This window comes from Trematomus bernacchii, unplaced genomic scaffold (assembly GCF_902827165.1).
Source record: "Trematomus bernacchii unplaced genomic scaffold, fTreBer1.1, whole genome shotgun sequence".
Taxonomy (NCBI): Eukaryota; Metazoa; Chordata; class Actinopteri; order Perciformes; family Nototheniidae; genus Trematomus; species Trematomus bernacchii.
This window is the reverse complement of record NW_022987973.1, coordinates 21,725,674-21,751,245: the sequence shown is the minus strand read 5'-3', so window position 1 is coordinate 21,751,245 and position 25,572 is coordinate 21,725,674. Positions and strand designations below refer to the sequence as shown.

Below are 25,572 nucleotides of genomic sequence, written 5' to 3'. Positions count from 1 at the left end.
GCACTCCTTTGTGCATCAGTCAATCCTCACAGTAAATACAGAGCTGAATCCCAGATCAAATGCACGCTGAAGTTAAGTTAAAGTTAAAGCCTTTTATTGTCATTGTACACAGAGTATAACGAGATTCAGAGTGCAACTCTGTCCCGGTGTGCAAAAAATACAAACACATACAGAACACTAAAAAACACGGCAATAGGACAGACAACATAAACAATCATACGGGGGAATAAATAGTTAAAAATATTGATATAAAAATAGTATATAAAGTGCATTAAAAGTGTGTGTATGTGTGAGAATGGTTATGGTTATTGCATTATGTGTGGTGGTTAAGCAGCCTGACGGCCCAGGGGTAGAAACTGTTTTTGAGTCCGTTTGTCCGTGACTTGAAGCTCCTGTATCTTCTCCCAGAAGGCAGGAGAGAGAACAGTCTGTGACCTGGGTCAGAGCTGTCCTTAATTATTTTGTTAGCTCTGTTGCGGCAGATTAATGACTAACATGGTTAGGGTTATTTAAGTACATACATTTGTATTGAATGTTTTCAATAGTTTGTCTAATGGAGGTAGTAATGGGTTTATTTTTTAACTGTTGTACTGTGCCGTTATGCCTGATCAGAAAGGTTTGTTATTAGTTGTGCACTACATATTGGAATAGTTAAAATCATATATAATTATTTATCAAAAGTCCTGCGTCTCTCAAGTTGTAAGGTTGCTGTATTAAACTATGCCAGCTGTCGGCTAGCTGAAAGGTAGCCATGTTGTCATTATAATCATGATCCTGTCCTAACTCACAGAGTGAAGATTTACACTAAGTGTTGGAAAAAAACAATAACTTAGCTTTGTTGAATACAGAGACGCCTTTTCAAGATGAGTCTGAAATAATTCATATTTTCGACAGTGATTTATTATGCACATAAGATGTTTCTTGCGGACTCGTCGTTCTAAAAAAGGAGCACCAACCACCATAATCAGATTGTCTAATGATGACATCATCTTTTTAGTTAATTGAAGGCAATAATGGGATCCATGCCTATATTTCAAAGAATGTTAAAAGTTGCACAGCCCAAATATATTCAAGCTAGTAAAGCATTAAAACATAAGGAATGTTAGTATTTTGTCCTCTAACATTGAAATGTAGGATGTGCTACAGTTCACTTTCTTTGAGTTGTGCTCATATATTTACCTGACTGCAATTTGTGTAACATAAGTACATCAAAATGCCATCAATGCATGTAAAGAAAGAAACAAAAAGCATTCATAAATGTACACAGCATAACTGAAAAAAAATACAGATACTTTCCGTATAGAAGGTTTTATTATGCATTGATTTACACTGCAAATAAACTCTGAATTACATCTGAAACAAAAAGAAAACAGCCGTTAGCATCTCTCTTAAAAAGGTCTTAATATTTAAACATAATACCATCTTTGTGACACATTGAAACCCTAAAAAGCTACATTTTATCAACTTTGTTACACCACCGAACAAGGTATTCTGTAGAAAATTGTTTAACCAAATGAATAATAAGCAACATCTTATCACTTAATAAAGTCCTCTGTTTACTAGCATTAATTTACTGTAGCAGTGAGAGCTGAAGTTACTGGCTGTTGTAGGGAATCTGAAATGTTGGTTGTCGTTAAATTAGAATAAAGTGTCATCACAAATACCTGGGCGGGACATGCTCTTCTCCAGCTGCTTGAAGGATTCTCCAGTCAACGTGCTAATCTCGTCCTTCAGCCGACGGTGGCCGTCCAGAGTCAGGTGCCAGAAACACGACTTCCTCTTGCCATCTCGGCACAGCTGGTTGCAGGTTTTGCGGAAGCTGTTGTTGAAGCACAGGTTGTGTCTGATGGTGTTCTTCCAGCCATCTGGGGCAGTCTGAAAGAATGGGAAGTGCTCTCTGGGGAAATAGGGGGGATATGAGGAACACTCCAATGCAACTTGAGTATTGCACATAACACAAAGGCACTTGAAAAAAAAGAAAAAAAGAGAGGAGACAGACATTTCGGAAGAGTTTGCCTTTAATCTACTCATGCTTTTTGGAGTTTCCCTTTCCTGTAGTGTGTTGTATACTGTAGGTTTGGGTGCATGTAAATGGTCTGCAAAGGCTAAAATACCAAAAAGTTCACTCCAGAGGGAGTTTCTCTCCCACACTCTTCCCCCCCGCATGAAAGGCCCCCATTGGACACCTTTGTTACATAGTGACATCACTAAGACATTTTTGAACATTAAAGCATGGAGACATGTCACAGTAGAGATAACAAATGCAATTATGAACTGAAAAATTAGCATAATAGGTTTCCTTAAAAAAAAAATATACGATAAGGTGCCCTCTGTTAATCTACAGAATGTTGTTTACCCTAATGGGACTAGACTACAAATCTTTATATGAACCTGTTGTGTGTGTGTTTTACCAAACTATCAAGTTCTGACCTGGTGAAGTTGTAAATCTGCTGGACTTTGAGGCTCCCAGTATGGCTGCTCTTGAGCGCCAATGCGATGAGGATGCAGTAGTTCACAGGTGGACGAGGCCAGCATCCTGGCTTCAGGGTCCTACTGTCCTGGAGGCAAGTAGAACACTAATTTAAAGCCCATTAATCCTTGTGACGGTGCACATGAATGACACATTTCAGAAACCGGGGAAACAAACTTGTGCAACGTCAACCTTACAGATCTTAAGGAAAATATGTATTCCTCAAGGATATTTTAAGCCCTTCAAATGTCAACCTTTTTCAAACAGCGTCCAGACAATTTCAAGCTATGGAAAAGTGAACAGGTAAGTCACATATATGAAATGTGTAAAACCAATCAGTCATATTAAAGGTAGGGTAGGTAAGTTTGAGAAACCGGCTCGAGATACACTTTTTGTTATATTCCATGGAATGCTCTCAACATCCCGATAGCAATGAATATCTTAAGTGCTTTGACAAAAAATTCATAAAAATTTCATCTGTGGAAGCCGTAATACTGTAAAAAGTACGACCAATCATTTTAGCCGGCCCGGCTAAAATAACTGGATGGCCTACCTGCCTGTCAGCCTGCCATCGGGGCACAAACTTATCTCGTGCCCTCATTGGTCATGTGCGCGTTCGTGTGTGTTGGAGGAGGGGCTCTATAAGGAAGTGGCAGATTTTCTCCGGTTGTGTATTTTCAAATTCTAGCGATCTCGAGCCGGTTTCTCAAACTTACCTACCCTACCTTTAAGATGATTATTGAGAAAATATTTAAGGGGGTTTAATAATTAAGAAATAAATAAAAGGGAGGAGTTCCTAGAGCTCTCTGTACCCCACTAGAAGAATATGGATCATGTCCAAGCCCAGTGTTCTCACCCTGGTCTTCGGGGTTCTTCCCTTGCGTCTGTTCTTGGCTGGTGCACAGGAGACGTCTTCATTCTTGATCTAGTTGTCAAAAGATGGTGTTATGATTCATAATACACTATCAAGTTGTCTGAATGAATGCTTTATTAGTATTTGTGGTATGCTCCAGGATAAAAAAAATCAGGGCAGGGATTTGAACATTTATACCTTATATTAATATGTGATCTTTATTTGGAGATTTTACAACAAACACATTAATTCACCTTGCAAAACAAGTTTAAAAGTGGCCCTTTTATGCTTTTGGGTTTTTTAGCATAATAGGGCACATTTAAGACTGGTTGCACAATATTAACTGTGACTGTTGAGAGTAAACTAACCATGCCACCACACATGTGATGGTATTTGATTTGTGATGTCTGTACTGCATACGATACCATGTAGTCAGTGGAGTGCAGCATCTCGTGCTTGAGAGGAGCACCATGGGGGGCACACGTGTGGAGCTCTGTGGCGAGTTGTCGAGTCCCTGCTGGGTTCCGTGGTGGTTTTTGGATTTCATCAGCAGGTTCACAGGGCGTCTGCAGATCTGCTGAATTGTCTCCGTACTGGATAGGGCTGGCAATATTGGGATTCACCAGCAGCCACAGGTTTGGCTTTACAAAGGTGTCTGAAGGATAGAACAATCAAATGCAGAGTTTAAACACAGTGAAAGTCTTTGCGGTTTTTTTTTAAAGAAAAAGTAACATCCATTTTCAATTGGTCCAACTGGTACTATTTTCATCAGGAAAACAGAGGAAAATAAGCTCAAAAGTATGAGGAAGGGAGTAGAAACACTACGTGAAATCAGCATGTTTCAGAATATCAGGGGGTAATGATTTGTCAGGGAGGAAATCTGTTTAACAAATGTCTTATTGAGACGTTTTTGGGAAATATATATTTACACACCTACTCTCTTTCCTTGACAAGTAGTTCATTAACACAGTCTTTACAGACGGACGTTGATTTTCTTAGCTAAGGCTTAACAAAAAAGCATACTTACCACAAAAAACGTCTCCTCTAACCCACTGGTATACTAACAACGCATTACAGTGAGAAACCCTGACCCATTACCAAAGGATCATTCTAATACCATAGATTATCAGTCAAATGTGCTAAAAAGGAACACAAAAAAAGTAGAAAGCTTTTAAAGTAAATCCTGCAAAAAGCAGACAGTCAGCTGTTTAATCGGCAGATGAATCTACAGACATTTATAAAAGAAACAAATGTTTATGAGCTTACCTGATGTTTTATCGTACCAAATGAATTCGTCTTTTCTTCTCGAGGCTCTTGAAGAAGGCCTCTGGACCACATATTGATCATTCAGTTTGTCATCTGTCATCAGTGATAGATTAACAAATTGACACACAAACATATGCTTACTGACAATCTGCACATATTGCACCCGAGTGGCCATCTCATATTCAGTTTTAACTATGAACAATCCTCCTCAGCGGTTTACTGTGCTGTTTGGATTCATTAGCAACATTTCCACCCACAGTGAAGCTAAGGAAATCAGTCACCGTGGTCAAACTGATCCGTGGTTGTTGCCAGTTTCAGCTCCTTGTCCATGTCCCAGTCCGTCAGGCCAACAGAGCAGTGCAGGTCGAAGAGTCGGGCTTTGGTTTTAAGCTGTAAGGTCATGGTTTGATGCCTTTCATGGGTTTCTGCGTTCAGTTCAGAATCTCTCTGATAAGAGGCCCCGCTTTACTGACAGGCTGCTGATACAACAGCTGGAGCTCAGCAGCCTGATTGGACTCAATCAGACCTGAAGAGTTCGGCCTGTGCTGAAGCTTATTCTATCATCAGGGAGATATCTGAGGCTAAAGCTATTTGCAATTAATAAATCCGAACAAGTTTCATAGGTTACATATAATAAAAAGTATAAGATTGTAATGAGGATTCTGAAACTAAATTGACTCTGATTAATAAATAGATCCTTGTTGTGAATAATGTTCCAGATTGATTTCAGGTGATGCCACCTCCAAGACAACTAAACCAACTTCCTCTACTGAGGAAGACTGATAGAGGCTGTTGAAAACACAGGAACAGCTGGAAAGTAAGGTCCATTTGTAAATATTGACTTACTCAAAAAACATAAAACAAGTTAAATTGTTGTGACATTAAAGTTCAGAGAGAGCACTCTCGGGACACTTTATTGCAAAGAAACTGCTACGGAAGAGCTCTATGATAAAAACTGAAGCAGCTCTGACTAGCTTTCATTTAGGATTTTACTCGGGTCCTGTTTTCTTGTGTGATCGGGAACCTTCAAATCAAGGGTTATATGGTTTTGTATTTTTGTTAGCCATGTGTGGTGGCGGTCTAGGGAACGTAGTTCAACTAGCAGATTTTGCCATGCCAACATGCTTAACTAAGATGATAAATAGTGAACCTGCTCAACATCTGCATGTCAGCATGTTCTATTAATCATAGAGCTGTTTAGATCCCATCAAACACAGCATTCTGCTGGCTCTCATCTGCAGCAAAGAATACACTTGTCTGCAGGTTAACAACATTTTTCATTACTTTTTTTTGTATTACTACTTCTTTTTAACAGTTACAATACCCAACTCTTCAATTACACACGTCTTATATATTGTACGCAAATGTATGAATATAACCCTTTCCTACTTCTTTTGCTGACACATTGCTTTCTTTCCTACATCTGTAAATATAGTGAAAATATTTACAACCCATGAGTGTATTTTATTCATTTCTTGGGGCATTAGTGCAGTTTCGTCTATTTATTATGTTATCACATTTACAGTACACATTCACAAGTAAGAAACAGATCGAAACAGAAACAGATAAATTTTTACAGCATGAAAAAAAAAAAATCATATATTCATCTTTAAATATCTATATATCTTTGTATAGCTTTAACGTTAAGTCTTTCATATACTCGCAAGATTTTACCCTCATTCCAGTTCATTTACAGAGAAACTCAAACAGGAACAGGGACGGCGAGGACTGGAAGCTCCTGTTCGGCTGCTGTATTTTTTATACCTAACAACAATCTAGTTAAGACAGCAAATTAGGTGGGGGGCGGGGGGGCTCACACACTTCACGCGTTACTTTTTTGGGGAGGAAACCACAGTAATGATCAGACATGCTGACAAAACCTAGCACTAAAACAGAAATAAATACACGTTGTACAGAACCTGGTGGACACTGACGCTATGAAAAGGAATGTTTTTATGACAGGTTAGAGTTCTGCGGACGTGTTGGGTTCAGATTTGAAACCCTAACTTTTGCCTTTTACTGATTTCCTAAGGTCAATCCACAATACAAATTACACTGCACCTTTAAGTGCTTCATATGTCTGGATATTAACACGATCTCAAAAAGATGGTTGGTGTTTGTTGTGCTGGGAGTTCAAATAAAACCAAGGCGTTTCTGTCCGGAGGTTTGTTTTGTGGACGTAGTCAATTGCAAATTCTTCTTCTAGTGTATTTTGCGAGCTGATGTGTTAAGTGGAGAGTGTGCCGCTTAAAAACAGCACACTAGGCGCCAGAAAGTTAAGACAATCTTGGAAAATGTTTGAAAGTCAAATGAGTTGCATCCTTTATCTGCTGAGCTGATAACCAACAACCAACAACCACCTCTGATGGACCGAGCTGCTTCTGGTTATTTTTCAGCTCAATATTTAGGTTGATTAGGCGTTTAACTTTGTGAGCCTTTGCTAGAACTCCCGCAACAACAGGAGATTCGGATGCCTGGAATCAATTAACACCTGCGAGTGAAGAATGCAGAACCTTTAAGATCAGAGCGTCAGAATCCTTAACACCCAGGTGGGACTGCGAGACAATGTTCAAGACGTATGACTGAATGAAATGACAGGAAGAAGGAAAAAGGGAGGAGGAAGAGAAGACTCAAAAGATAGGAATGTAGTTGTCGATCTTGGTGCGGTGCCGCTGGGCGATGCACTCGGCGATCCACACGATGTTCCTGCACTCCTGCTCCTTCAGCTTGACGTAGGCGTAGAAGACGCTGAAGTGGAACTGGTTGAGAAAAGCCAGTTTGTTCAGCTTCACCTGAAGGGAGGAAGAGGAGGAGGAAGATGAGTGTAAAAGCACCACAGTGCTCACAATGACAATTATAGTTTTATTTTTGGCTTATTGCGAATATAAATCAATATCCAGCTGATGAAGAATTGCAGGACAAAAATGCCAAAATACAAATTGTTTTGTTTTTTTAGAAACAAGTTTTGTCCACATGACAACAAGTTGATATTCAGTTATGAAATGTCACACTGTATATTTGTTGATCATCATTTGTAAAATACATACCCAGAATGTTTGTTTTGCAATTTATTCATATTAATAAAAAGGTTTTGCCCATCAAATACAATTTTCAGAATATAATTATCTATATTTACTTCTACTTATTTTCGAATGAATTAAAAAAGATTTGAGTCTGTCTTCACACGTACAAACTGTGTTTGTGGTTTTGTGCAGGGATACATCACTGGAAACAGACAATTCAAAAAATATATGTATATATTTTAAACATAAAACGCCTGATGACAGAGAAGGTCAGCAGGTCAGAGAAAGTCAGCAGCAACAAAAGGTGGTCCTATTCAAGCACAGCCACAAAGCTTCTCTTATCTAAATAGCTGTGTAATGCATTTATGCTTTTTAACCACACACTTTGGAAATGTTCCCAGTGTACATTGAAGCCTTCTCTGATGTGGATGCTTTTGGAGAAGGTTTAAGTCACTTCTCCAGATGGGATTGAGTTTATGTCTGATAACGTGTGTCTCACCTCATGCTCAAAGAATCGGTCCTCCAGTGTTTTGTCGCCTGGGTTGCTACCGGCACCTTCGAACAGCAGCTTGTATTCCTGAGGACATGAGGGTCAGAGATATTAGCAGTGAAGTGAGTAATAAACGGGGAGATGGAGATACTAGAGGGAACAAATTGTCTGATTTAAAAAGGGATGGACTGTTCCAAAAACAGACATTTTATATTTGATTGGTTTGTGGGGATCTCAGCAGGCAGCTGGCTTTTGGACTTACAGGATAGAAATCAGCGACGGCCTTGACCTGCTCGTAGTCATCTGCCCGGGCCAGCTGAGCAAGGCCTTCTGGGTAAAGCTTGCCGCAGTGGGGGAAGAGCTTGGCGCGGTCCTCCTTGGACAGCTCTGTGCCGAACGAGTTGATAGTGATGATGAAGGCCCTCCTGTCGGCCTCGAACTGCAGCAACAAGTAGAATGTAAGTGGAGCAACAACGAGTGACTGACTGAGCCTCTACTTTATTCCATGGCCAAAAACACTTAGCATTTTTATCTACACAGTAATTAGTAAGCCTAAAATAAGTTGGACATAATTACAACCTTTAAAAAGCACTTACGACGTAGCAGATGTTAAAATTAGCCAGAAGTGTCTGAGTGTGTGTAGGTGCATGTGTGTTTGTTTATTTATATAAATAAACAAGGCAGAGACTCACCTCCAGGATGGGACACATCGTGTCAGCCGTGGTTCCTCCGAGGTTGGAGCAGAACTTATAGAAAGCCTCCAGGTAAGCCTGAAAAAAGGGTTTAAAAGGTTATGTAACCAATAAATAAACAAAGCAAAAACCAGATCATGGCATTTGTTTAAAAATATAAATATGAAAGAGAAAAAGTGGCATTTAGCCTTTGCAGACCATTTACATGCACAAACACCTACGGTATATAACACACTACTGGAACGGGAAACCCCTAAAAAGCATGATAGGGCCCCTTTAAAGTTCTTGCATTAAAGGGGACCTATCATGCAAAATGCACTTTTGTACGTCTTTTATACATGAATATGTGTCCCCGGTGTTCCAGGGAACTCACCAAGTGTCAGAAAACACAACCCTCTCTATTTTCCTCCATACCCACATTTCTAAAAAAGGGGCTGCAACGGATCTGATAAAAACTGATCCAGATTTGAACACTGTCCTGACGTCAGGCTTATATAGGTATGGTCCCACACTATATTATTCAAATATAGCATGATAGGTCCACTTTAAGTATGTTTATCATCAAGTATGATAATAAATATAATATGCTTCACCTTATAAAGTGTGTTACGAATTATTTCAATGTTCATCTCATCCAAGTCCTGTTCAGATATGCAGTCCTGGAAGAAAGCAGCTGAAAAGCAAAGAAAAGTACATTAAAACCAACAGCAAGGAGATGTTTCCTTTAGCTTTGGCACCATCTGCTGTTCTGCTAAAATCATTACCATTCAGTTTTCACACTTTTCATATTTAAAATGGCAGGTTTTTTAGGGGGGTACAAACCGAGGGGCGTGTCCACCAGGATGGCGTTGTAGAGCTCGGCGGGGGTCTGGGCGATGTTGACCGCCTCCATCTGCTCGAAGCTGCCCAGGGGATGGCACTTGGGCACCAGCTCAGAGATGGCCCGCTGGTGGAGGGTGCCCGTGATCAGCAGGATGACGTTATCAATCATATAGCTGTACCTGAAGACACAAGGGGGGGAGGAGTTGTCAAGACAGAGCGAAGTAGTCTTAAAAGTATGTTTCTACACTATCAGTGTAACCTTCTGACTTTTGCCCGAACTTGTGTTTTTCAAAATGATAATATATACCCTTGAGCAGGTTTTAAGCTATTAAAACTATATTCTAAACATTAAAAGGTGGGGTAGGTAATTCACTTCAGAAACACTTTTTGTTATATTCCATGGAATGCTCTTAACATCCCGATAGCAATGAATAAATTAAATGCTTTGACAATAAATATATACAAATATTTCATCTGTGGAAGCCGTGGCGCTGTAAAAAGCAAGTCCAATTATCTGCCTCGGCCCGGGGCAGATAATTGGATGGCCTACCTGCCTGTCAGCCTTCCATCTCGTGCACAAACTTATCTCGTGCCCTCATTGGTCATGTGCACGTTCGTGTGTGTTGGAGGAGGGGCTCTGTAAGGAAGTCTGAAGGAAGGGGCAGATTTTTTCGGTTGTGTACTTTCAAATTCTAGCGCACTCGAGCTGGTTTCTCCATTCTTACCTACCCTACTTTTAAGTGCTCGATTAAATCAACCTGCTGAGAAAGGGAATCTAAAGCATGATCAAATGAATAGCTGACAGAGTTAGCTAGATCTGTTTCTTAAATTCTTGCCAAAAAACTATGATGAATAACATTAACCCCGACACTATTATTTTAGTGTGTGAAAATTTTTATTATGTTATTGAATGTGTTTGTTTTAATACAGTCAGTGTTGGAAAAGCTTATAAACCATGCTATGAACATCTTGCCTATATGTCTGATTTCGTTTTTCCAACAGCATACATCATCAATGGATTGCTTTACAGCTAATGACTATCAGTTCTCAGATGTCAGAGCATACTTGAATGCACCAATGATCTTCTCAAACAGTCCCTTCTTGCAGCAGTTGTAAAACAAGATAACATTGCTTTGACAAAGAAATGAAAGGGAACTTAATATTCACTGTGATGCATTACTAACCAAAAACCAAATTCTCCATGCTGGTTGTCATTACGTACTGAAAGGAACTAAAATAACTTATTTTTGGCAGGAAATTAACTAGCAAACAATATTGCATGGTAGTCTTTAATGTTGTTATGTATCTGGGTGTTTATCTGTCACTTTCCCTCATCAAGGTTACGTTTATTTGACAGGATTATAATTGATTTTATACTGATGTGATGTTTGATGTTATTTGCTTTAGTTGTTCCCCTGCTTTTTTCAGTATTTCACAAGTGTTAAATTCACAAAAGAAAGATTTTACAGAAAAGGTTATAGTTCAGGAAGTTGGAAGTTATTTCAACACAACAGCTTTTTTTGCTTACGTGATGAAGTCCATGAAGCTGGCCAGAGGCTCGTAAGACTGATTCCTCATGTGGCGAAACTCCACCACCATCTTCTCCTTCAGCTTGTCATCGATAACGGACACGGTGAGCGGAGACGCCTCGTTTGCCAAGAAGCTGCCATAGTCTGTGCTCTGCAGGTGGAGCTTCAGATCTGCAAGGGAGACACAAGCGGATTAGGAAAAATAACCTTATCCTTTTAGTAAGTTTGAAATAAACCTTAAATTAAGATGCAAGATGCGCAACGTAGCGTGAAATTATCATATTTATCTAAAAACTCAGCAGAACCATTCCACTATGCGTGCATGTTTTAGCTCATTTTATACACATCATGTACAGTTAACATTGCAATTGCAGTGTTGACAGACTTGTACAACCCATCAGAGTTAAGATGACATCTTTGTATTTAGAATTATAATATCATTGATACTGTAATATATTGCATGTTAAATCATGTACTCTGATGCAGTATGATGTTTTTATGATACTATATCAATACATTTGACCTTATATTATGTTTTACTTTATTCTTTTGGTGCTGCAACACTTCCTTTCTGTTTAACTATAACATTACAATCTCAGTTATATTGATGTTGACCAGAAAACGTTCACAAGCAGTGACTGTATGCGTTAATGACCATAATAAACTGCGGGAGTGTCAGAGTAATACAGCCATCTAATGATTATAAAATATGCCATCTGTTCGACACTGTAGCTCTACGGTGTAGTATGTGACATCACGGGGTAAAAACATCTTCCTATTGTTATTTCACTTCCTCTTAATAAGTCCGTGATTGAACAATATAAGAAAAAACACTTGGCTTTATCAGCTTAGCTTGTGTTAGCATAGCGTTAGCTCCCTAGCTAGCTAGGATTTAGAGGATAGTAAGCTTTTAAAAAACACATTTCGACAACGGTTTTAACACATATTTGCAAATTGTCGACGTGGTGCTTACTGACTGCTACTTTTTGGCAATAATGCCAAGTAGAGAGTTGAATACTGCGTTTTAAAGCAACACGATCGTTGATGTAAATCGAGCTAACTAGCTTCAAGACTGACAGCTAGCTTTAGCTTGAATGAGCCCCGTATGTCTAGCTATTGCTCGTGTTGCTAGCCTTGTTTAACTCACCTTCCAGGGTCTCACACTGAACGAGGTTCAAATAATCCCCCTGGGACAGTATTCCAGCTTTGAATCCTCTGACCAGCCCCTCCAGGTAGCCATTATCAACGTTAAAATAGAGCTCGGAGAAAGGCATCCTGTCTGACCGTCAGATCCGTCTCTGCCACTGGAGAACCGTCAGTCGGCTTGTTAGCGTTAGCGTCAGCTGACTGCACCATGTGACCGTCACCTGACTTCCCATTTAGCATTTCAGCCACTTCAGTTCCTATTGCCAAAACAACAGAGGTGGGAGAAGTACTCAGATCTTGTACTTGAGTAAAATAAGAAGTACCGGAGCGTGGGAGTACTCTGTAACAAGTAAAAGTCCTGCAATACAAATGTTACTCAAGTAATAGTACAAAAGTATTGGCATCAAAAGTACCAACAGTTTAACTACTTATTATACAGATTGGCCCATTTAAGAATCATATACATTTTGATTATAATTATGAATGCATTAAAGTGTTATCAAAGCTGATAAAGGTGCAGTTGTAATGATGTTGTATACTGCAGGGTATCTTGTGAATTTACTCCAGTTGTAGCTAAAGTCTTCTTTAAGTGTTGACTATGTATCACATCATTAATCCAAATGTGTAGAGTAACTAAAGGTATTCAATACATGTAGTGGAGTAAAAGTACACAATTAACCTCTAAATAGTAGTGGAGTGGAAGTACAAAGTAGCAAAAAATGTAAATACTCAAGTAAAGTTCAAGTACCTCAAAATAGTACTTAAGTACAGTACTTGAGTAAATCTATTTAGTTAATTTACACCACTGCAAAATACAAAGCAGAGTTAAAAGTTATTGCTTGACATTTAAATTGAAACAAGAATAAATAAATGTCAGGACTGCAATGAAATGAAAATAGGCAATTAGAAAAATAGTAAAAAGCTCAAATAAACCAATGTCATATAAAAAATGAGAATAGTATTAAAAAGATAAGTCAAGTTGGTTGTAAAATGATGTGTGCACGTAAAAAAATACCGTTTTCAAAAGATTCTGATAAGAGTTTTACAAAGGCAAGGCAAGGCACGTTTATTTATATAGCACCTTTCAGCACACGGCAACCCAAAGTGCTTTACAAAATAAAATAAAAGACATTTAAGAATAAATATAGTAGAAGCACATTATAAAATGGCATTTAAAAAACAGGCATTTCAAAAGCAAAGATAATAAAATAAACACAACAGGTATAAAATACATGAATAAAAGCCATACTGCAGTGTGGATATGAACAACTCACTCAAATGCAGCGTCAAAAAGAGACGTTTTTAGTCTGGATTTCAAAGTATTAACAGTTGCAGCGGACCTGCAGGATTCAGGGAGTTTGTTCCAGATGGTCGGGGCATACAAACTAAACGCTGCTTGTCCATGTTTAGTTCTGACTCTTGTAACAGAGAGCAGACCCGTCCCAGAAGACCTGAGACTCCTGGATGGTTCATACTGTACTTCTGCAGGAGATCGTTAATATAATTTGATCCAAAACCATTCAGTACTTTAAAAACCAGCAATAGTACTTTAAAATAAATTATTTGGTAGACTGGAAGCCAGTGTAAAGACTTCAGAACTGGACTATTATAGATCCTTAGGCAGGGAGCTCCAGGTGAGCTGAGGGGTCCTAGCAGTACTGGGCCAGTTTACCTTTGGTTTGAAGTCAGGACAGGAACAATTTGAATGTAAAAACATTTTATAAAACAATATATACAAATCATTATACTAATTTAATCATCTACATATCTACATTAAGATACTTTGGTTAATAGTAGGTATGAACGTAGCCTTCCTGTCCTGGACCAGGCACATCCAATGCAATCCCATTTTTCAGTCCGGATGTTTTTTTGGATTGTTCCTCCTCCTTAAAGTGTTAATTTTTAGTATTCATTTCTATCCCAGTGAACAAATTATAAGCTCCATCTTTTTATCTTTTCTCTGGAGTCTAATCCAACAAATAAATAAATCATGCACTTAAAATGTCTTAGGGGTTGTTCAGTTGTTGTTTTAGAGATTTTGCAGTGTTGTTTAATTATTTTTAGAGCCTTTGAGACAATGTCAAATTCATGTCTCCACCATCGATTGGACTCAAAACAGAACTACGTCAGGTGATTTCTCTGGCAGAGATATAGCTTTTGTAAACAGGTTAGAGCAGTTTGGGGAAACAAAAGGGGATGTGACGAAAATAAATCAGACACAAACAAAGCAACAGTAACAGAAGGAGAATGAGAAGTGTTGTGAGATGTGCTTGTTTAAACGGGTTTCCATTGGATCAAAATGAGAGTGTTTGCAGGTAAGACTCTATCTATAAATCAATTGTATTAGGTTTGATGGTTGTGGGAATCATTTCCATTGAGGTTTAATGGGGCCCTTATCATGCTTTTTTCTGTAAAGGTAAACGCTACAACATGAATGTGTCTGAGGAGAGAGAGCATGATGTCTCTTCCTCTGAAGTCACTCTATCTGATCCACATGACAACAAGACCAGAGCTGTGCAGTAAGATAAACTTTTCTCTGATTGTTGTGACTGTGTAACCTCTCAGAGCTCTACAATCTGTTGTGTTTATGTTGTGTTAAAGCCCACAGACACAGGAGAGACCAGACTCACCTGGACCGACCTGTGTGTCTGTGAGGAGTGACCGGTCAATGTCTGAACCTATTGAGTTCAAGAACATGGGGCCAAGTGTTGAGCTAAGGTAAGAATTTAAAGCATGAGTATGAGTTCGCAGTTGACCTGTATTATAACTCATTCAATAATTATTAAAGCTTATTCAGATTAATGTGAAAACAGCCAAATATCCAACAAAATGTCAATAAACAAACTACATTTTTAAGGGGAGGAGGGCATTAGTACAGTTCATAACCTGCACATTTGAATTACTAGTGTTAATGTTGTGTTAAAGCCCAATGAAGCAGGAGAGACCAGACTCACCTGGACCAACCTGTGTGTCTGTGAGGAGTGACCAGTCTATGACTGAACCTGAGTTCAAGAATGAGGGGCCAATTGTTGAGTCAAGGTAAGAATAACACCACTTCAAGAGATTTAAAGTCAGACATTTATTTAAAAACAATTAATGACGTGGACAATTAGCAAAACAAAAAAACTGGACTTCAAGGAAGTGAGTCACTGAACATACAGGAATAGTTGTTAATGGCAGTTACTGGAAGGTACCTGGCAGTTGATCAACATTCTTCAGGATACCTGAGCTCCTCCGACACAAAGACATGCTATTTTTAGATTAATCGGCCACTCTAAAGTGCTGTAGTTGTTAAAGAGGATTTGGAACTTGAGGGTTTTTACCTGGTTTAAGTTTGATTAAAAGAGAGGTGTCATGGCCATTTCCACTGATCATAATTCCATTGTTGAGGTATACTAAAATAGATTTATACTGTGCATTTTTCCAAACTCACATTGGTTTCGCATACAGCATCTCTGTAAAGTGTGTGTATTCAGCAGTATTCACTCTCTCCACTAAACGGCTCGTTGTAGCTCCAATAGCTCCAGCCCCCACCCTCCCTGTGAGCACAGTGTGCTCTGATTGGTCGGGACATTGTGAATCGCGCTGAGCTCCGTGGAGGTGTGGTTTCCTTGTTTATATATAGCGATACACAGCCAAACACAGCCAAACTCATCCTGAGCACACACAAACTCACAGCCGAAGTAAAAACAATAAGTGTGGCTTGATATTGAGTAAGAAAAAGGTTGATAAACTCTGTGAGAATGGGTCTGCAGAGAGAATTTCGCCGCGATCCCAACTGTCTGTTATCAGCCTGCAGCCAGGGAGGAGAAATCAGCAGAGCTTCCTGCACTGAGTGTGTGTGTGTGAGGAAGTCCGTCAATCAGCGGGGGCTTAACGTAACGGCTCCGCGGACGTAACGTAACGGCTCCACAGATTGGTCCATTTGGTTCCGGGTAGCATGACCGTATCGCGTCATAGCTCTGGGCGTGGCTACTGGGTATCCAGACGTCACAATGCCCAGGAAGAACATGAGAAAGTTCCAACGAGGCGTTTTGGGGAGGTATTTTCTGTGTTAGAGTTTTACTCCCTACAGGGTGTACTTTGAGGGTTTTTGACTCTGCAGACCGTTTACATGCATAAAAACCTTCATAACACACAAGGGGACGGGTAATAACCGGAAAAGCATGACACCTCTCCTTTAAAGTTCAGGTTGAGGCTAGGTCCAAGTTTGACATGTAATGGTAAGAGGTAGATTCATCCTACAGAGTGTGTTAGATGTTTCTTAGCTTTTCATCGTCCATGGGGCGCACAGAATTTATGTGGTATTTTCCTTTTGTTAAATGAGAGCTTCCTCCATCACTGATTTTCTGATTGGACACATCGGTTACATTAATAATCCTAGATCCAAGCTATTTAGCTATCATAAGCCTCACCGTTGCCTTCTTTACATTCCCAATAATTGTCATCTGAAAATGTTAATCTTTGTCACAGGTGTTAGAATTATTTAAACTGAATAAATACCTTCCAGAGAATCAGATTTCGCACATTGTTGAAGTGGGACACCTGTAAAATGACCTCGTGTTTTCTGGGTGTACAGATTTCCACGGAAAAGATCAGTGGTCATCAAAGGGAGGCCTGCAAAGAAACATCCACAAAATCTGGACTCCATTTTCATGGTATGTAAGAGAAGGGACATTGAACACAACTGTATGAATGATATGCTCTGAATTTGTATGTACGTGAGGGAAAATAAATGCTAATTGCCATATTAGAGATTCAAATACAAATTCAAAGGCAACTGAATTGTCTGTTTATTTTTTGTGGTTACTCTAGTCCTTTTTCCGTTTTACTGTCTTGACAGTGCTTCACATTCAAAACACTTTCATCACATATTCAGTGCATCACAGGCAGTTACAGTTCACTTATTGGCTAAGCTCCAAGTGCGTAATAGGCCAGAGTGCAGTTAGGATATTTGCTGCAAGTGTTACCTGAAGAGGCAGGTGTACCTGCAGGAACAATTGTGTACCACTTGAACACAACATAGCAGACGTTAAGCTATAGATTCAGGAACAAATCTTTATATTTGAATGATACACTTTACTTTCCAGCTTCTTGAGGAGAGCATTGTGACATTTGTGAAGAAGGAGTTGAAGAAGTTCAAGCGAGTTCTAGAAAGTTCAGAACGCTTAGAGGAGCTGAAAGAAGAGGATGATTCTCTGGAAGGTGAAGACGAAGAGCAGGGAAGCAGCAACAGAGATGCATTTCTGACACTCACACTCAACTTCCTGAGGAACATGGAGCAGGGCCAGCTGGCTGACTCTCTACAGAGCAGTAAGAAACGTTTTTCAATTACATAACAGTCATTGAAATCAACCCGGTATCACGGCAAGACGTGAACATGTGACGATCTACCATGCTGGGAGACGTGAATATGTCACGGTTTCGTCCCTTCAAACGTGACAGTTACACGGTATTGTTAACATGGCCCAACCAGTGGAGAAATACCCGGAAGTGCCAAGCAAATGGTCTACCGCGCCTATTGGTCGGTTTTTATTGTCAAAATTAGATGTTTTTAATTTATTTTTTAATCGTCACACTCGATTTCGCCGATTTTCTTGTTGCCCTAGCTGGTCGACACCTCTTTTAGCAGAAACAAAGGCTACATTAATGTATTAAATCGATGTTAATCCATGTGTGTGGAGGTGTGGATGTGGAATTAACGGACGTGACGTTGTGCGATTGCGTTGCCAGGCAACGCAATTTACAAACTCTTCAACTACAACCCTAATTATATTTTAAAACATTTTAGAAGGCCTCACGAAATACTTTAATGTAAATTAAAATGTAAATGTGAAGGGATGTGTGTAATGTGGTGATTGACATTATTCACCCACGGATCTATGGGTTGGGGGTATTGTTCCGCACGGACATTTTAGGTAACCGGACTCCTGTTGATTTGAAATCCGAAAACATTTTTTAAAAATAAAAGAATACTTTATTCCGAGTTTGCTTGCTTTTCTCTTTGGAGGTCATCACATAACGGCATTGTAATACACGGTTCGGCTGCATTAAATATGACATATCTGCCGTAGTTCTGTATTTATAGAGCCCTGATGAGAAGACTTCTGGACAAACAGGAAGCACTGCCGCCAAAACTGAAAACGTGACGTGGTTCATAAATATATCAGCAATTAAACAACATCTTACATTTCTTTTCACACAATACGTCTCCTTGCAGTATCAATACTAATTCGGCTGACTTTTATATTTGATCCAATTGGTAGATAGGCTTGCCTGGCAACGCAATCGCACAACGTCACCTCCGTTAATTCCACATCCACACCTCCACACACATGGATTAACATCGATTTAATACATTAATGTAGCCTTTGTTTCTGCTAAAAGAGGTGTCGACCAGCTAGGGCAACAAGAAAATCGGCGAAATCGAGTGTGACGATTAAAAAATTAATTAAAAACATCTAATTTGAAGGGAAACGAAACCGTGACATATTCACATCTCCCAGCATGGTAGATCGTCACATGTTCACGTCTTGCCGTGATACCGGGTTGATTGAAATATGGCATTTTACTGGTAGATCTTTGAAGTCAAGATCTGATGTTTGAGATTAGTCTAATATCTGAATTAGTCGTTCAAATGTGAGTTTATTGATGTGAACATGTTAACCATAACATTTAATGACTGATGTTTTCTGTTTTCTTCTCAGGAAGTCTTATTTCGATTTGCCAACGTAAACTGAAGTCTAAACTGAAGGAAAAGTTTCAGTGTTTGTTTGAAGGAATTGCTAAAGCAGGAAACCCAACATTTCTGAATAGTATCTTCACAGAACTCTTCATCACAGAGGGGGAAGGTAGAGAGGTCAATGATGAACATGAGGTCAGACAGGTAGAAGCTGCATCCCGAAAATCAACCAGTTCAGAAACAACAATTAGACATGAGGATATTTTTAAACCTTTACCTGGAAGAGAGACACCAGTCAGGACTCTGCTGACAAAGGGAGTGGCTGGCATTGGGAAAACCGTCTTTACGCAGAAGTACATCCTGGACTGGGCTGAAGGCAAAGCCAACCACAATATACAGTTTGTCTTTCCATTCACTTTCAGAGAGCTCAATTTGCTGAAAGCAGAAAAATACAGCTTGGTGGAACTTCTTCATCACGTCTTTACTGAAACCAAAGAAGCAGGAATCTGCAGGTTTGATGAGTTCCAGGTTGTGTTCATCTTTGACGGCCTGGACGAGTTTCGACTTCCCCTGGACTTCCAAAACAATGAGATACTCACTGATGTTACAAAGCCAACTTCAGTTGGAGTGCTGCTGACAAACCTCATTAGAGGTAAGTTGCTTCCCACTGCTCGCCTCTGGATAACAACACGACCTGCAGCAGCCAATCAGCTCCCGCCTGAGTGTGTTGACATGGTGACAGAGGTGAAAGGCTTCAATGACCCACAGAAGGAGGAATACTTCAAGAAGAGATTCAGAGATGAAGGGCACGCCAGCAAAATCATCTCCCACGTCGAGGCATCAAGAAGCCTCCACATCATGTGCCACATCCCAGTCTTTTGCTGGATCACTGCTACAGTTCTGGACCATGTCTTGAAAAACAGAGAGAGGGCAGAGCTGCCCGAGACCCTGACTGAGATGTACATCCGCTTCCTTGTGGTTCAGACCAAACAGTGGAATGTAAAGTATCATGGAAGTGCGGCAACAGATCAAGTCTGGACCACAGAAACCAAGGAGACCATTCTCACTCTGGGAAAACTGGCTTTTGAGCAGTTGGAAAACGGAAACCTCATCTTCAATGAAGCAGACCTAAAAGAGTTTGGCATTGATATAAAAGCTGCGTCAGTCTTCTCAGGACTTTTTACAGAGATCTTCGAAGATGGCTTTGGACTGAACCAGGACAAGATGTTCTGTTTTGTCCATCTGTCCGTTCAGGAGTTTTTTGCTGCACTCTATGTCTTCCTGACATTCAGCAACACTGGCATTGATCTCCTGAAAAAAAGGCGATTCCCCTCAGTGCAGAGTGTGCCATTACAACGTGAGTTTCACTTCACTCTCTACAAGACTGCAGTGGACAAGGCTTTAGAGAGTCCAAATGGACACCTGGACTTGTTTGTCCGCTTCCTTCTGGGCCTTTCACTGGAAACCAATCAGAAACTCCTACAAGGCTTGCTGAAAAAAGGGGAAAGTAAACAAGAAGTCAATGGGAGGCTGGTGCAGTACATCAAGAACAAGATCAAGGACAGTCCTCCAGAGAGGAGCATGAATCTCTTCCACTGTCTGAAAGAGTTGAACGACAGTTCACTAGTGGAGGAGATCCAGCAGTACCTGAGATGCGGGAATGTCTTTGGAAAGAATCTCTCGCCTTCACAGTGGTCAGTGCTGGTTTTCATCCTAATGTCATCGCAAAAGGATCTGGACGCACTTGACCTGAGGAAATTATTTTCTTCTGAGGAGGGTTTTCAAAGGCTGCTGCCAGTTGTCAAAGCATCCAAAGCCGCTCTGTAGGTGTACAGATACACAATAGAATATATTTGTTGCATGTAATAATTTATGTGGCTGAGGACGAGGACACACTTTACACTCAAAGTACTCGTTTTATTTTTCAGGTTGAGTGGCTGTAACCTCTCGTCGAGAAGTTGTGAAGCTCTGGTCTCAGTTCTCACTTCCAAGAACTGTAGCCTGAGAAAGCTGGACCTGAGCCACAATGACCTGCAGGATGGAGGAGTTATGCTGCTCTCAGCTGGACTGAGGAGTTCACACTGTAGACTAGAGATTCTTGGGTCAGTATTTCTTGACTCAATTTACTCAGATTGATAACCGAGCATGGATTTCACAGTGTTGTTGAAAAACGTAAGCATTTGTAAATGTAATTGCAGGCTGTCAGGCTGCATGGTCAGAGAGAAAGGCTGTGAGATTCTGGCTTCAGTTCTGAAGTCTAACTGCTTAGATCTGAGAGAGCTGGATCTGAGCTACAACCACCCTGGAGACTCAGGAGTGGCCCAGCTACATGCTCTACTGGATGACCCATGCTGTAAACTGGAAACTCTCAAGTAGAGTAGATTATATTTATTGTACAGATTCATCTTGCCTGTCGTATACGTGTATGTAGTGTTTGTGTTCATTTGTCTTTCTCTGTCACTCACAATTCTCTTCCTTTTCCACAGGATTGACCATTGTGGAGAGCTTCGGCTGAAACCGGCACCTCTTAGGTGTAAGTGGCATTTTTACTTGGTCACTGATCTCTCCAAAGGTAGCATAATACGTCTTCCAGCAACTCCAATGCGTACAAAAATAAATCATATCTCATGGTTTAATCCGCACAAAACACAAATGGTAAAACAACAACATTGCCCACACTAGCTCGAGCAGGCGCAATGATATCTTATGATTTAGCACATCATTCTTTAAACAAACTACAGAAAAAGTGAAAGTATTGTATAAGGTGACGTTACATTGAACTTCATTTAGCCTGGCACAATTCTTAATGAGTTTTTCCTGTACCAATCAGTAGTGAATGATGTATCTGTCAAACCCAGATTTTGTTACAGTTGTGTTGTATGTCCTCTGTCAGATTTCTGTGACCTTTCTCTGGACCCAAACACAGCAGAAAGAAACCTCTTCCTGTGTGACAACAACAGAAGAGTGCTGGTGGTGAAAGAGAAGCAGCCGTATCCTGATCATCCAGAGAGATTCTACAGCTGGAAACAGGTGCTGTGTAGTGAAGGTCTGACTGGGCGCTGTTACTGGGAGGTCCTGTGGAAAGGAAGAGTTCATATAGGTGTGACATACAGGGGAATCAACAGGAGAGGTGAAAGCGATGACTGCTGTATTGGATGGAACGATCAGTCCTGGAGTCTGCTCTGCACCGATCAGAGTTACACAGCCTGGCACAGTAACACACCTGAAGACACAGAAAAAGCCCCCTGCGGCAAGAAGGTAGCAGTGTATCTGGACTGGCCTGCTGGCACTTTGGCCTTCTACTGTCTCCCCTCCATTTTCTCTTCAGACAAACGGATCCACCTCTTCACCTTCCACTCGACCTTCTCTGAGCCCCTCTTCCCCGCGTTTGGGTTTGGACGAATGCGTGAGGGTGCAGAGGATTTAAGATCCCCGCATCCCTCAGTTTATCTGTCACAGATTGAGATGTCTTAAGACAGTACCTTAAGAAGAACAAATTGTGTAGAAAAAGTTATCTTTACAGCTGAAATAATTCATATGAGCTCACAGAAACATGAGCCAGTCAAAAGATTTAAAAGCAGACTTTAAAGGAAACTCTTGGCATGCGGCATGTTGTGGATATAAACAAATAATGTGGCAATGCTAAGTTAAAAAGCTAAAGAGACACAAATCCTATTCGTAAGCCAATATAGACGGTAAAAAGAGAAGCCAAGATAAGATACGCTTTATACAAACATGTGTGCACATACACACATAACATTTAACTGTTCAAACTAAAATTGACAATAACAGAGTTGACCTGGTGGGTGTAATTGGAAGGGTCAGTGAAGGTTTGGGTGAACCACTTATTAAGGGGGTCTGGTTATGGGTAATATCATTCTTGTAAACAGTGTATTTAAAAGAAAAGGGCAAGGAGTTATATCTGTCCCAATGTATTTAAAGGTCCACTATTATGCAAAATGCACTTTTTAATTTATTTAATAGATATATATGTCTCCCTTGTGAAGAGACACAGAACGTTTCAGAAAAGAATGTTGTCTCTTTCCTTCCTGATCCAAGTGTGTTGGGGGAGTTAGGTTTCAGGTTCATACGTGACGTAAAATTGACATCATTTGTGGGTTGTACGGCATTAGCAACAAACCAACCACTGTAAGCCCCGCCCACCCTCTTTATTTATATAGCACATATTAAAAACAGAGGGTTTACCGAAGTGCTTCACAGCAAACATAACATTATAATAAAATATAATATTACAATAATAGATAAAAGGCACATAAAGACTATGGACAGCCAATAAAAGCATACAAATCGATAAAACAGCTCCAACTGACTCGAAAGCGAGGGAAAAGAGGTGGGTCTTCAGGCGGGACTTAAAAGTTTGAAGGGTGGGCGACAATTTGACATGGGGGTCAGGTCGTTCCAGAGCCTGGGGGCTATCGCTGAGAAGGCTCGGTCTCCCCTGGTATTTTTCTTGGTTTTAGGGACTGCTAGCAGCAGCTGGTGTACGCCTTTAGGAGGTCGGAGATGTACAGAGGGGGCCAGCCCATTAAGCGATTTAAAAACAAATAATAGAATCTTAAAATGAACTTTAAAATGGACAGGAAGCGAGTGGAGGGAGGCCAGAATAGGTGTGATGTGTTCATGCTTGCGGGTTCCTGTAAGCAGCCGAGCCGCAGCGTTTTGTACCAGCTGCAGGCGTGCCAGCGTGGTCTGGTTCCCCTCCCACAGCACCTCTGTGTGTCTGTGTATTTTTGGTTGAAACAGAGGGGTTTATGGCATGCTATGATTCATAATCTATTTGGTATTTTGAGCCAAACACTTCAAAGACATGTTTTGTATATATCTGACACCTATAATATATTGTTGAAATACACTATTATATGTGACCTTTAAATGATGGCAATTATCCTACCAGCTGGCCTTCAATACTTAGGAGCTGGAAAAGAGGTGGTTGTGATTTAGAGCAATACATGTAAAACAGAATCAGTACATGTTATACACTATATTATTATATAAGCTCAAATTTGTATTTAAAAATGTAATAAATATAGTTTATTTTACCTTTTTGCATTCTTAATTTGTATGTGTCTTATTTTAAGTTCAATATTGATCTAGAAATCTGCACAGCAACTACAATCTAAATCTATTCAGTTTCATCAGAACTCTTCACATGATTGTATATGTGATATGAATATGTCTTTGTTTTGTTTTTTTGAGGCTAGAGTTTCCCTTCAACCATTTGTAATGTGCTATACAGCGTAAAGGCCAGTAGGGAGCAGGGTGAGCTTAACTTTACTGTTTGTTTTTTTGTAGAAAGAGAACGGCTATTATTGATATGATCTCGTTGTGTGGAATTCATTTTCAGAAAATAAATGGCATTGCAAACTGTCATCTCTATTTACATTTATTTAGTTATTTAGCAATAACTTTAAAATATAAAAGAACTGTCAAGGATAGCGTTAAAGATGCAACAGGAGAAGGATTTTATTGCTATATGTCCAGATATTATGATTTTAGCAATTTATTTATGAAAATAAGCTGCCGGCAGATATTAAGTGCAATCTTGAGCAAATAAAAATTGATAATGATCCAAGCTTACTTTTTAAACGCATATTTTTTGCACACTTTTTGCTATTTCCTATTTTTTTGCTGTCATGCACCGAAACACCACATTCCTAGTATGTGTATACCTACTTGGCAGTAAATCTAATTCGGGAGTAATTAAAAAATAAAGATTATTTTAACAACAATAAACTTTAAAATCCTGTGAGTCGGAATAGTCATGTTTATTGTTACTGCACATAGCTCTGGGGCTCTCAGTGTCGACAGAAATCGGAAGATTTCCATAATGACCATGAATGACTGGTTTGTGTATCAGCTTTTTTCAGTGAAAATGGCTCCAACACACCCTTTACTCCAGTTTCATCTCTCAGCAGCACTCACTGGTGTCAGTTACTCCGGCCACTTGAACATGCACAGCATTAAGTAAAAGCATCAATAACACAGTGTAGGAATACAAGTCTTACAACAAGCCTGAGGAGCAATACAGCTTTATCTTAATAATATATAAGCTGTAATACTGAATCATTATTTACTTGTTGATTACATTCTGTATTCTGCAAGTGATCAAAATGTTTTCAAATAAGAATATTAGAACAGGAGTACGGATAGTCAAGTTAGTACTAGTAGTAATTGCCTCTGAATTGTAATCGAGAAGAAGTAGAAAATAGTAGAAAAATGGAACAACAACTACACATTGAGTAAATGTACTTAGTTTATCTCCATTATTACCAAAAACAGATTTACAATATTCTTATTGGTTTTCTTCAAGTGCCACAATATCTATTTTCCTGACTCATGCTGAGACAATTAATATTGACTCAAGTATTAAGTTTAAAAAAATAATAATATTAAAGCTACCCAGAAGTATAAAGTAGATAAGAAATAAGCCCCACCTTTACCTGTGGCGACATTAAAGGGATGCTTAAGAGTTAAATTACAAATGTTCTTCTTGTTATAAGGTTACAGGTTTACAGTACATTATATGGGATTCTGAAATTGGCTATTCTGCAATGCATACTAAATACTTAGTATATGTT

General features: G+C 39.7%; 3 protein-coding genes across 4 annotated transcripts; 1 reads left to right on the top strand and 2 right to left on the bottom strand.

Moving 5' to 3' along the window:
- Positions 1-1,248: 1,248 nt before the first annotated feature.
- Positions 1,249-5,054, bottom strand: foxr1 (forkhead box R1). Of its 2 annotated transcripts, XM_034116917.1 has the most exons (7): positions 4,871-5,052; positions 4,590-4,682; positions 3,749-3,978; positions 3,327-3,395; positions 2,431-2,558; positions 1,665-1,897; positions 1,249-1,353 (listed from the first exon to the last, which is right to left on the bottom strand). In XM_034116917.1, the coding sequence occupies exons 1-7, from the start codon at positions 4,989-4,991 to the stop codon at positions 1,325-1,327; spliced, it is 903 nt and encodes a 300-aa protein (XP_033972808.1). In that variant the 5' UTR covers positions 4,992-5,052; the 3' UTR covers positions 1,249-1,324. The 2 variants fall into 2 exon arrangements, with proteins under 2 accessions (XP_033972808.1, XP_033972809.1); XM_034116918.1 differs by lacking the exon at positions 4,590-4,682 and having other exon boundaries at positions 4,871-5,054.
- Positions 5,055-6,032: 978 nt separating this feature from the next.
- atp6v0d1 (ATPase H+ transporting V0 subunit d1) lies at positions 6,033-12,507 on the bottom strand. The gene is made up of 8 exons (XM_034116577.1): positions 12,293-12,507; positions 11,145-11,316; positions 9,617-9,795; positions 9,388-9,467; positions 8,795-8,872; positions 8,365-8,541; positions 8,112-8,189; positions 6,033-7,381 (listed from the first exon to the last, which is right to left on the bottom strand). Exons 1-8 carry the CDS (start codon positions 12,417-12,419, stop codon positions 7,220-7,222), a joined length of 1,053 nt encoding a protein of 350 aa, XP_033972468.1. The 5' UTR covers positions 12,420-12,507; the 3' UTR covers positions 6,033-7,219.
- A 2,015-nt stretch (positions 12,508-14,522) lies between these two features.
- Positions 14,523-24,361, top strand: LOC117471548 (protein NLRC3-like). Its single transcript, XM_034116641.1, has 11 exons — positions 14,523-14,606; positions 14,708-14,810; positions 14,893-15,009; positions 15,217-15,330; positions 16,871-16,949; positions 17,382-17,604; positions 18,999-20,796; positions 20,902-21,075; positions 21,172-21,345; positions 21,460-21,506; positions 21,867-24,361. Exons 1-11 carry the CDS (start codon positions 14,591-14,593, stop codon positions 22,445-22,447), a joined length of 3,426 nt encoding a protein of 1,141 aa, XP_033972532.1. The 5' UTR covers positions 14,523-14,590; the 3' UTR covers positions 22,448-24,361.
- The last annotated feature ends 1,211 nt before the right edge of the window (positions 24,362-25,572 follow it).